Raw genomic sequence first — 12,307 nt, 5'->3', positions numbered from 1 at the left:
GCGCCTGTCATGGCTGCCCACTGCTCACCAAGGGTGATGGGTTAAATGCAGAAGACACATTTCGATGTGTGCACCGTGTGCTGTGCTGCAGTATTTCACAATGACAATCACTTCCCTCCAATGGCAACTGCTGACAGACATTGCTTTTATTCAATCTTTTAAAGTAATGTAATTCGTAAGAATTGTGCTTTGGCGATTCCTAGTGGTGATATGTGGTTAGAGCGCATCTGAAAACTGACTCGCACCAAAAAATTATTTCACCAGTAATTTTGCCACTGCATTTTACATACAATATTTCCATTTAACCGCAGTATTAATCTACCTGTGTTAATAAATTAGAAACTGTTATAACTGTTATAACTGTACCTTTTGCTCAACTGAACATACACTACTGTCACAGTTTTTAAAGATTTTTTATTCAAGCAGTTCAAGTCATCAGCACAATAGCCAGACTTAAATCAGCCTAAAAGCATCGCACATACATGTGCCACACAAAACAGAGTTTGGAAGAGCTTTCTGAAGAATTTTCTATTTGAATTGCATTCTTAAATGTTCTGTATTGTATATCTGTCCTTTTTTAGTATTCATTGCAAAATGCATATGAATGTATAACAATTATTGTCTTGCATATACACATATACATTTACCTTCAAACACATCTTTGAACAGAAAGAGGACAGAAGAGGATGAAAATAAATGTAATATTCGTGGTTTGTGACATATTCATATGAAACTTGGTCTGACACCTTCATGTAGAAATGTGTCATGACTGAGGGGATTAATAGGGAAACTGAATTTTTGCATTCATCAACTCTTCTGCATGTACTCTCATCCTGTAAAAATCTAAACTTCGTGAAAACATTGCGAATCTGGCCACGTGGCTTCCACTCCCCACCGCTAGGTGGCGATGTGAGTTCAGACTTGCTTACCACAAGCGCTACCAACGACAACTAGAAAGGAGATTCAAAACACGTTCACATCTTTGCGGCCTGTGCCCGAAATGTGAGTACAATTTACCCATCAGCAACGTGGGTACAAGCTGTACAGCTTGAACTGCGGCAGGCAAGTGTGACTGCAGGGCTTCTCGCAGCTGAGGCGGCGCGGCGCGGCGCTAAATTCGAATGAGACTCGCTGGTGGCTGAAGCCGGAGACCCAGTGCGCGGGGATAACAGACAATGGAATGTTTATTTTTTGTGATACTGTGAACGATAAAACCTATGTGCAGTACTCGGAATTCGAGTGGTTTCAAATCTACCACTCGGCAATGCCGTTCGTTATTTATCTTCCACGCGTGGGAGTTTCATAATGTCTACTTAAATGTGTCTCGTTTCTGGTGAGATTAAGCTGGTCCTGATTAAAAAAGTTTTTATCGCCCTTAACACTCTCCAGGTCATAACTGGTGCGTGTGGTGGGGAGTTTTGAAGGAGCTTGCAAACTGCTTTACCCACTTAATCAGTAGCCGAAAACTGAGCTGCTCCTCCAATAAAAAGCAGACATGTATCTGCAAATATATAATACATGTGTTTGTGCCCCTTTGAAAGGCAAATAAGCAATGGTGCTTTTAAGAAATATTATAAGCAAACATTAGAGATACATCTGTAGTATAGTGCAGTGACAATTTACCCAATTTACCCCATTGCCATAACCTGACTGGTTATAGATTATAATTAAAGTAAAATACACCTCTTCTTCACCTCTGTCTTTGTGCTTTTCTCTGTGCTGAAGATGATGCGGAGAGCAAAAATGGCGAAAGTTTACAAGGAAACTGATGATGATGATGACGACCTGTGAGTGACTTTCATTTGGTTTAATGATTTGCACAAATCATAGAATGTAGACAACTGCTCAAAATAATAAGAGCAATGTTCATTATTAAAAGCTAGGTCTGACCTCGCATTGTGATTGGCTGAGTGGAACAATGATACCTTATGACCCTGACTGCCGTGATGTTATCATGCAGCCTCAGCAGGACGGTGTTAAATGTTGGCTGTTTGTTGGCTGTTTTTTTAACTGCTAGGCCACCACTGCCTCATTTTTTATGTGTGTTTTTAATTCTTATATTCTATGTGGTTTCAAAATTCCATGCATTGACAACAACTTTTGTCTGAATTTTTATGGGCTTGGAAGGGGTGGAAAGCCAGAGAGTGCTGATGAAGATGAGTCATGGCATCCAGAGCCGAAGGTCGCAAAGAGGCTGAGTGTGAAGTCAACTGAAAAGAATACAGCATCTAAGGGACCATCCAAAGAACCTAAGCCAAAAAAGGAACCCAAACCCAAGGCAGATAGGAAGCCCAGGGTTACCAAAACTGCAAAGGCTTTCAAAGCGAAGGAAACTGAGCCAAGTTGTTTAAAGACTGCTACAGGACCAAGTGATGTCCAGAATGAGAGTGAGGAGTCACAGACATCAGTGATAGTCAAACAAGAGGTTTGCCAAAAGCTTGAGTCTGTGAATGAAGCACTTGTGGTTTTTGATATGAGTTTGCATGTCTTCCTTGTTCATCAATAAAAATGACATGTTTGACTTTTTTCCTCCTCCCCTCCCCCAGAGGCTATCCTTTGCTTTGCCTAGTGTCACATTTAATGATGCGGGCAGTGGAAGTAGTGAGGCACCAACATCCAGTCAGGTGCTTCTGAAGGTGAAGAAAGAGGAGCCAGAGGATGACTTCACCTTCGATGAGCCAGTGCACAAAAAGCAGAAGACCAGCAGTGCTCCCCAGGGAAGACGAGTGAAACTGCCCAAGTCAGCCAGCGTTTTCGGTGAAGACCTGCATATGAACTGGGATCCCATTCAGGTATCACGCTTTATTACATTGTGTTTCCCATATAGGAACTCCCATGTGAAAAACGATCACCCTCTCTCAAATAGGGTTAGTAGGATGGAGCGGCTATGTTTTCTGGGTAAATTTTAAATGACTGTTGCTGCAAGTGTTTTGGTATAGTTATTAGCCTGCCAGGTATTATGGTGCAATCTTACGGAATCATGGAACGTTTTCGTAAACCTTTCTACAGGTAAACTGAAATTGCACAAATTGAAATTGAATTGTACAAACAAAAATCGTATATTTGAATTTATTAAATTGCATCTGAATTCCAATGCAATTGAAACTGCATTTGTAAAATCTGGGTCCTTGAGAAAACGCAATCAAGCTCAGACTCCCAACAGGGCTCATTTCCATGTTTACGACAGCTTTACACCAGGCTGTCTGTATTGATATGTGCCGATTGACACCACTTCTCATAAGTGAGAAACTACCACAACGTCCCAACACACTGCTCCCCGGCGCCTGCCATGGCTGCCCACTGCTCTCTTAGGGTGATTGGTTAAAAGCAGAGGACAAATTTCAATGTGTGCACCGTGTACTGTACTGCTGTGTATCACAAGTGACAATCGCTTCACTTTCACTTCACCAAACTGATTGATTTAGTCATAATATGAAGGTTTAGTGGTTGAAATGTTCATATGATTCTAATCGTATTCTTGTATTCAGATACTAACAGGTTATATGTGTTTTTATTGCTTTCTTCATTCCTACCTGATAGGTTAACAGCAAAAACTTTACAGTCCAAGGAAAAATAAAGTTCAAGTCCAGCTTCCATTTTATATTGTGTGTATTTGCATCTTTATGTGCAGGTAGACCAGAGTGCTCATAAACATGGAAATGAGCGCTGATTGTTTTTACTCAAGGAACCAGATTGTGCATGACCATTTTTTTTTTATTTAATTATGAAAAATGAATTTGAATGTTGGAAAGCAAATTTACATAACATTTAGGGATATCAAATGTGGTTTCAATTTCATTTGAATGCAAATACAATTTGCAGATTCTTTTTGTACAATTCTGATTCAAATATATTCAATTAAATTTTAGTTTCTACTGGTGCAAATCTCTGCCATACTCTTCCTAATGTTTGCAGCATTGATGAAACTTAATATAATCAAACAATCAAATATACATTTAACTTACAACGTGCTTTCATGATACCATCAATGAGTCAAGCTATAAGAAAGTAAGTCTAAGTATTCTCTAAAGAGAATTTTTTTTTTTTTTTTTTTTTTTTTTTTTTTTAAAATCCTCTGTACTTGACACTGAGACACTTTGAAGGTGTCTGCCACTTCAGCAGTGGATCTTGTCTTCAGTCTCTTGATAATCAACACTTTAGTCTCAAGGTGAATCTTAGGCATGTTTGCAGAGGTCTAGTTGCAGTTGATGTGAAGGTCTAGTGTACTGGGTTTCTTTTTATACACACCTGAGATTTAATTGATCCATTATTAGTCACAGGTGAAGCTCATATTACAAGTCAACAACACTTATGTCTTTGCAAAAATGGCTCAATGGGTTTACCAAGCTTTGAATATTACAATACTTTTTGACAGTTTTGTTTTGCACTGAAACATTTATTACAAAAGCTGTTGGGAATAAAATGAGCCAATTCTACTAAAAATTTGTACACAAGCGTCAAGACTTTTGTCAGGGACTGTAGATTAGTGTCTCCTTTATATACTGGAAGGTAAGTTAATGCGAGGTGCAGTGCGAGGTATAATAAGGGCTGTGAGGTAGGATGGTGCTACCTAGGGGTGTGTATTGGCAAGGATCTCACAATACAATACGTATCACGATATATGGGTCACGATACAATTATATCATGATATTTTGTGATACTGTACATATTACAATATTCTAGAATTGCCTGAAAATTTAAAAACGGAGCTGAAATACAACATGCTGTTTGCGGTCTAAGTGGATCGCAGTAATCATAATAATTCAAAACAATTAACTCATAACTTTCTACTAAATTTGTGTACAAAAATATTGATATTTGATGTCCCTTTATCGATGCAACATTTTAAGTGGTGATATTGTGATCTATTGGTGAATTGATATTTTCTAACACGCCTAATGCTACCCCACATTGAATCTGATGTGGGCAGGTACTGGGAGCCAGTGGAGGGAGCGTAGCAGTTGGGTGGTGTGAGAGAATTTGGGAAGGTTGAAAACCAGTCATGGTGCTGCAATATACTATGTAGTATCTCTCCAATATACAAAGGTTTTCAGAATGACATATGCTGGTTCTTACAAAGTTTGCCTCTTCCGTTTTTTTGATTATGGCAATTTGCATATACTCCAGAAAATAAAGAAGAGTGATTAGATTAATTGCAAAGTCCCTCTTTGCCATGAAAATGAAATGAATAAAAAAAAAAATATCCACTGCACTTCAGCTCTGCCAAAAAAGGACCTGCTGAGATCGTTTCAGCAATCCTCTCGTTAACACAAGTAAGTGTGTTGAGGAGCACAAGGCTGGAGATCATTGTCATGCTGATTGAGTTAGATTAGATGCTTTATAAAGAGGGTGATGCTTGAAATAATTGAATATAAAAGTGAAATGTCATTGTGAAACACTGCAGCACAGCACACGGTCTACACATCAAAATGTGTCCTCTGCTTTTAACCCAGGGGCGCCCGGGGAGCAGTGGGATGGTGGGGATGGTACTTTGCTCAGTGGTAGTTCAGTGTCACTCTGGCGGCTCTGTATTCGAACCGGCAACCTCTGATTAAAGGTCTGCGTCCTTACCAGCCACCGCTGCCCCTGGCGGACGGTCTCCTCCTCTTTTGTTCTTCTGTTAACCATGGTTACCTGCAATCATTGCTTTGCATAAAAAAGGCTTCACAGGCAAGGATATTGCTGCTTCTAAGATTGCACCTGAATATATCAGATTTATCTGTAAAGAGAGAGGCTCAAGTGTGAAGAAGCCTTCATGGTACCCAAGAAAGTCCAGCAAGCGCCAGGACTTGATGATTCAGCTGCAGGATCAAGGTGCTACCAGTGCAGAGCTTGCTCAAGAATGGTGAGAGTGCACTTCTCTCCAAGAAAAACATCAAGGACAGACTGATATTCTGCAAAAAGCACAGGGACTGGACTGCTGAGGACTGGGGTAAAGACATTTTCTCTGATGAAGTCCCTTTCTGGCATCTGGAAAAATGATTGTCTGGGGAAGAAAAGGTCAGCACTACCATCAGTCCTGTCTCGTGCCAACAGTAAAGCATTCTAAGACCATTCACTTGTGGGGCTTTTTCAATGGAGTGGTCTCACACACAATTTTGCCACAACCTTGAATAAAGAATGGTACCAAAACATCCGACAGCAACTTCTCCCAACCATCCAAGAACAGTTTGGTGAAGAACAATGCCTTTTCCAGCATTAGTAAAACCATGCTATAAAGCCAAAGTGATAACTAAGTGGCTCAGCGAACAAAACATTAAAATTTCAGTCCAACTTGCTGTCAAATGCTCACAAGGCTAATGGCCAAACAAGAACCCTCAAATTTTGACAAACTCCAAGCCCTGTATGAAGGAATGAGTTGCCATCAGTCAGGATTTGGCCCAGATTTGGCGAATTGCAGAGGTCTTGAAAAGAAAAAAGGACCAAGACTGCAAATATTAACTCTTTGCATGTAAAATGCTTGTTATTATACACCACAGAAACAACTGACAAAAAGATCTGAAGCAGTAAACTTTGTGAAAACCAGTAGTTTTGCCATTCTTTGACCAACGACTGTGCTCAATTGAACTTTTCAAAAAACAGGAATTATTTGTAATTTAAAGTGTCAAAGTATCATGAGGTGCAACCATCCAGTCATGACCATTGATCTGAAAACTTCTTTGATATTATTCAAAATCTACTTCAATGTATATTCAGCGCTATTTGGCATAATTTAGTGTTTCCCTGTACAAAATTCCAAACCATATTCTGTTATATGTCTATCATAATTTACAGACAAACTTTGTCTGAATTCTATTTCATTTAATATGTGCTGCGACCATCAAGAAATTTGGGGACTTTTTATGTTGGAATCTACTCAAAGTCATGAAGGTGCACCATCCACCATGGACCCATGGAAACTAAAAGCAGGTTTGTAACTGTCTCAGTTCTTAAGTAAAGAGAACCTTAACTGCTGTAATGGAGTTGGCATGTTCAGATCATGTGATATTTCCAAAAATTATTTTATCATAAATTTCATAGTGACCTTTTGTGGGAAGCTAGCTTGTTTTGCTTAGGTGGCTAATCCAGTGTAACTGAACTTGAAAATGTCATGTGGTGTGACCATTTTGCATTGTTTTTAAAGAAGTAATATTAATAGCATGCTGTTTTCTATTTCTATTTGATTATTATCAATTTATTAATTGTTATAGATTTATTTAACTCAATTTAATCTATTTTACCAGATGCCACTGCCAAGCAAAGTAAAAAAAAATGCTTGCCACAGGCAGCGTGTCAACTCTGACCTTACAGCAAGAGCTGAGTACCTTGCCATGAGAAGAGAAAGGTATGTTAAAAGTGTTAAAAATTAAAACAATAAATTTGGCAACTTGCAGTACATATTTGTGTGTGTGTGTGTGTGTGTGTGTGTGTGTGTGTGTGAACATGTTCATTTGCTGTCATCTATCATCGGAATCTGAGAAGGCAACCTCATGGCACACAAAGTTCAAACAGGCCTGGGGCTAGATTTAAAAAAAAAAATTCAATTAAAGTTTATGAAATGTTTAGGTTCATGTTGTTCAATAAGTTAATTAATACTTTCCTCACCTGGTTGCTCAGGGCCTGTAAAATCACATTTTAAAAAGTGTATATTTACGGTGTGTTCTTACATGTCAAGCATTTTGTGTTATTCCTTGTATGAAATGTAGTAAAGTTCATTTTGTTAAATTCAATGTTAATAAAATCTGGTTTGAATACAATTTTGTATGGAATTTGTTTGTTTACCTCGTTACATTTATTTTTAAGGTCTTGATGTAATTTGGCGCAACCACCCAAAACAAAAATTCTAAATAAAATCTAATTTCTGTACTTTAACTGTACTTCTGTACTTCATTAACAACTAGTACAATATGCTTAATTGAATGGAATATTAATTCATGTATACACTATAATCTTAATGTTTGACCAAGACTGGTCTCGAGAACTACAGCCCTTGTTTTCATTTTATTCAAATTTAAGGAATGTCCCAACTTTTCAAGTTGTTTAAGCATTTAGAATTTAAGAAATATAATTTCCCCTACTGGGTTGTTATTTTGATGCATTTACAGTGTTTGTTGGTACATTGTGTAAAAAAACAAAAAAACAAGCCCTAACATCATTGGTGATGATAGATGCTTGCAGAGAAGACTGGTGTGGATCCATGGGTTTGTGCCAACATTGCCAACCTCTTCCGGGAGGAGAATACCATACCTTTCATGGTGCGCTACAGAAAGGATCTGGTCAATCATATGGATGCAGATGGGCTCAGAGAAGTGCAGCAGGCTCTGCAGGAGCTCTGGTAAGGAGTGTGGTGTGGTGGAGGGAACTGGAATTTGCAAATCAGAGAAGTGGCACAGTTTGACCATATTTTGAACATCAAGAGAAAGGTTGACCTTTTATTTGACCAAGTCTGTAGCCAGACTTGCCCTTTAGATAAAATCTCATAGTCACAGCTTAATGTGTTAGAGATTTTTATCCTGGGTGTTTATCTAGGTCTTCAGCTGCATAGATCTTGAAAGAAATGATTGGTTAAACTGGAAATTAAGTCCATGTCTGTTGAGATAATAGAATAAAGTTTATTATGTGTATCAAAGATCATTGCAATACCTATTTATAGATAGGATTTTAGGGTTTTTTATGAAATTTTTTTTTTAAATTAAGAATATCATTTTTGTTTGTTTTCCTTAGCTCTCTTGCTAAGAAATGCCAGTCCACCATGCTCACGTTGAAGAAAGAGGGAGTTCTTACCACTGAACTGGAAGAATTGTTTAAGAATTGCAAGACTATGGATGAGCTTGACCATGTGGTGAGTGTGAGGGTAATTTATTTGCGTAATAATTTAATTCTTAATTAACTAATCAGTGGCATTTTTAATGTGAACATTCAGCTGTCTAAGGTTTCCATTAATCTTCCCCAGCACACCCCATATAAGAAGAGCAGCAAACTGTCCAAGGCCAGACGAGCCAAGGAGCTTGGGTTAGAACCTCCAGCACTGGCCCTCCTGCAGAGACCCCAGACCCTTAACCTGCAGCCACTGGTTCAGCCAGACATTGAGGGTACTCATCTGAACATTTTTAGAGCAATGATGAGAACTGGTTCATTAAAAAAAATATATATTAACTCAATTAGTTAACTCAATTTAGACACACTTGGTTTGGGGTATGTTTATGTAACATGATAAATGTAACATGAGCAGTTGTTCATATTTTTACATAGAGTGTGCATCTCTGGAAGTATCACTTAATATTCAGAATCGATATTATGCACTCGCTGGTTTTGAGTTTGACTTAATTTTATGCCTTTAATTTTTTATCCCTATTTCAGTTCAGAACACATGCATGTATGTATTTTCATGTGTGTAAAATTTTATTATGAGCATTTTGCTAAAACAATCCTGATTGTAAATGAAGTCTAGACCATGTTAAATGAAATATATTAAATCAATCTCAGTGCTCACTAGGGGGCATCAGAAGACCAGGTTTGAGATGTTGGCCACTATGTGTTATTGAATTTTGATCCTATGTTTACCCTTAGGTTTAGCCACACTGGATGATGTGACTACAGGCATAGTGCACATCCTGGCAGATATGATTGCAAAAGATAAGGAGACATTGACCTACGTGCTCACACTGTAAGAACAATGTTCTTTTTCTTCTTCTTCTTTTTTTTTTTTTTCCAAATTTTTTCCATTTTGAACCTTTTCTGGCAGGTAATGTGTCAGGTATAAATGTGTGTGCTTTGTCTTTAATATACAGAATGTTTAATTTATGTGTTTATTTTCTAGAAACATTCATTACATTATTAAATATTAATAAATCAGTCGATGCTTTTTGGGGTGTTCTGGCATAGCTTTGTTTCAAGCTTCATTCAAGACTGCCTTATTTTATCTGGTTCTGGAACCACCCGTTCCAGAATTTTAAATTGCTCTAAAATATCCTGGCCTGAAAGAAAAACTTTAGCAGCCATTTTTTTTTTAAATTGCTCATCCTAGATAGATATTTATAAATATCTATCATAAAGTGGAATTTCTCCACCTTATGTTCAAAAAATTAGTATATTACTTATAGTCAGTTTATTGGCGTTATTTTCTAGTGTTCAGTCAGGTGAGCAGCCATCTGTCTGAGTGTTTTTGCCTTCTCTAGGTGTGACAACAGTGTAGTAAAGCTTCAGTCCTCGGTGTCTAAAACTGCACAGAAGGAGAAGCCGGGGCCGCAGCAGGGGAGACCTAATGACATCAACAACTTCAAGCTGTACTTTGACTTCACCTGCAACATACAGAGAATCCAGCACCACCAGGTCTAACTCACTCCACCTCACACATGCAAGCTCATCTGTCTCCATGTGTATGCCTGTGACAGGTCCCTCAAAGTGAAAATCTTGTGTTCAATAGTGTGTGGGGTGGTATGTTCCTGATGTCACTCTTAATGTGCAATGATGTTGATGTCAAATGATTTAATCATTTTTGTTATGCATGAGGTGACAACAATGCCAAGAAAACATGACATGATTACCATTTAAATCCTGTTCAATGCTGTCAGTTGGTGGAGCACTCATCTTTGTTATTCTTGTGACAGTGAGGACGTCATGCCACACTTAATGTAGGAAGCAACTCATGCTTGTATAATATGAGAGACAATAACAGCAAAACAGCCTCCACAGGCTAGAGCCTAGTGCCGTAAAAAATTGGATTTGTACTAGAAGCACACCCACATGCACAAAACCAATGTGTGCCTGCCATTTGGGGTGGGGTTAGCAGTGCCCTACACTCCGGCACATCCTGCCCCCTTGTCTGTTAGGAGCCACGTTAGTCAGCAGTGGTTGGGGGCGCATGTCACAGTGGCTCTCATCACCCCCGCCTTCTTCTGCTGGACCCCCCTGTCCCCAAGTCATTTCCCCTCCACCCCCTTTCCAACATATGTGACATGTCCCTCTGTCGTGCCATTGGATTAGGTGCTGTGATTGACAGCTGTGTGTCTGTGGTGACAGGCCCTCATGGGCTCAGAGAGGGAGGTAAAAACGGAGCGAGCTGGTGAGTGAGAGAATCAGGGTCTGTGCCGTCTCGTCTCCCGTTGCAGCCTCTGTGTGGGTTAATTTTGTGACGACTGTTGTCACTGAGCGTTAGGCTGAACTTTAACCTGGCAGCTGTCAGATTCAGGCAAAAGTGAACCTTTTCTAAGCCGCGCTGTCTGTGGAACAAGTGATGCATGTTGGCATGACACATGTGTTTGCGCGCACACACACGCACTTGTTTAATTTAGCACATTTTTGAGCCAGTTTATTAAGAGAGCAGTTTTTAACTTGCTCTGTCCACTCTGTGTTTTAACCACTGGCCGGCTGCATTTTAATTAAAAATACTGCATATATAATCAGAGATTGATGGCAGTTTTGTGCTAAGCACAGTCAATTTTTCACTGTTGAAGCAGGCTTGAAAATCTGGCAACGTCTTTAAGGATGCAACTGTTTTAAATACAACAGAAAATGATTAGATATTACATATGATATGTTAAAATGATCTGAAGTTATATTAATTAATTTTGAGATCATACAATAAATCGATGTGTCATTTAGCTGCCAATATTACTGAACAGTAATATTGAAAATATAAGTATCATGAAAATATAAGCATTTGGATTTATCAAGCACAAAGACCACTTGTGGTGAAAACATCTGTGTGTGTTCATCAGAAAAATTCTTAATGCTTAATGAATAATGTGAAACGCAACTGTGAACATTGCTCTGCATTTGTGACTACAAGACACATCTGTAGCTGTGTGGATTAATGGCAGGATCTCACACTGACTTTTAAAAAGACATAATTTATTCAGTAGATACTATTTTACAAATTTTAGGATTCCACCACTGATTAGATTTTTGCCAAAATAACGAAACAGACATTAGTCATTCACGAATCACAGTGATTTGGTGGAAAGTGTACTGTTCTTTGGTAAATTTATTTATTTATCTATTTATCTATCTATTTATTATTTATTCTCTATTGCCTTATTTTAGTATTTTCTGGAAAATGAGGAGAAAGGTTGGAGGTAGACTTTGCAACTGGTCATGCAATATTCTGCCACAAGGGGATTTAAATGATCCAGAATGAGAATGTAGGTTGTCAGAGAGATGTTAGTCATCAACATTGGCTCCTCCCTTTTCAGACTTTGTTCATAAAACATGATTAAATTTAGTCTTTTAAAAGAAAGGTGGGTAGTTAATAACTTATACAGATAAGTTCTTGTTTTTCTTAGTTTTTTACTGTAAATCCGGAAGACGGGGTTACATTGATGTTACA

General features: G+C 38.4%; 1 protein-coding gene across 1 annotated transcript in view; it reads left to right on the top strand.

Moving 5' to 3' along the window:
* Window positions 1–920: 920 nt before the first annotated feature.
* Window positions 921–12,307, top strand: part of srbd1 (S1 RNA binding domain 1) — a 61,622-nt gene continuing 50,235 nt past the window's right edge. The window contains exons 1-9 of the mRNA XM_028989582.1: window positions 921–1,002; window positions 1,726–1,787; window positions 2,128–2,425; window positions 2,547–2,792; window positions 8,148–8,314; window positions 8,704–8,821; window positions 8,933–9,071; window positions 9,550–9,646; window positions 10,158–10,311. Coding sequence (XP_028845415.1) covers window positions 1,726–1,787; window positions 2,128–2,425; window positions 2,547–2,792; window positions 8,148–8,314; window positions 8,704–8,821; window positions 8,933–9,071; window positions 9,550–9,646; window positions 10,158–10,311 — 1,281 coding nt within the window. The 5' untranslated portion in view covers window positions 921–1,002. The remainder of the gene's footprint in view (window positions 1,003–1,725; window positions 1,788–2,127; window positions 2,426–2,546; window positions 2,793–8,147; window positions 8,315–8,703; window positions 8,822–8,932; window positions 9,072–9,549; window positions 9,647–10,157; window positions 10,312–12,307) is intronic.

Source organism: Denticeps clupeoides, chromosome 8 (genome assembly GCF_900700375.1).
Source record: "Denticeps clupeoides chromosome 8, fDenClu1.1, whole genome shotgun sequence".
Taxonomy (NCBI): domain Eukaryota; kingdom Metazoa; phylum Chordata; class Actinopteri; order Clupeiformes; family Denticipitidae; genus Denticeps; species Denticeps clupeoides.
Note: the sequence above shows the minus strand (reverse complement) of the source record. Positions and strands in the feature narration are given on the sequence as shown.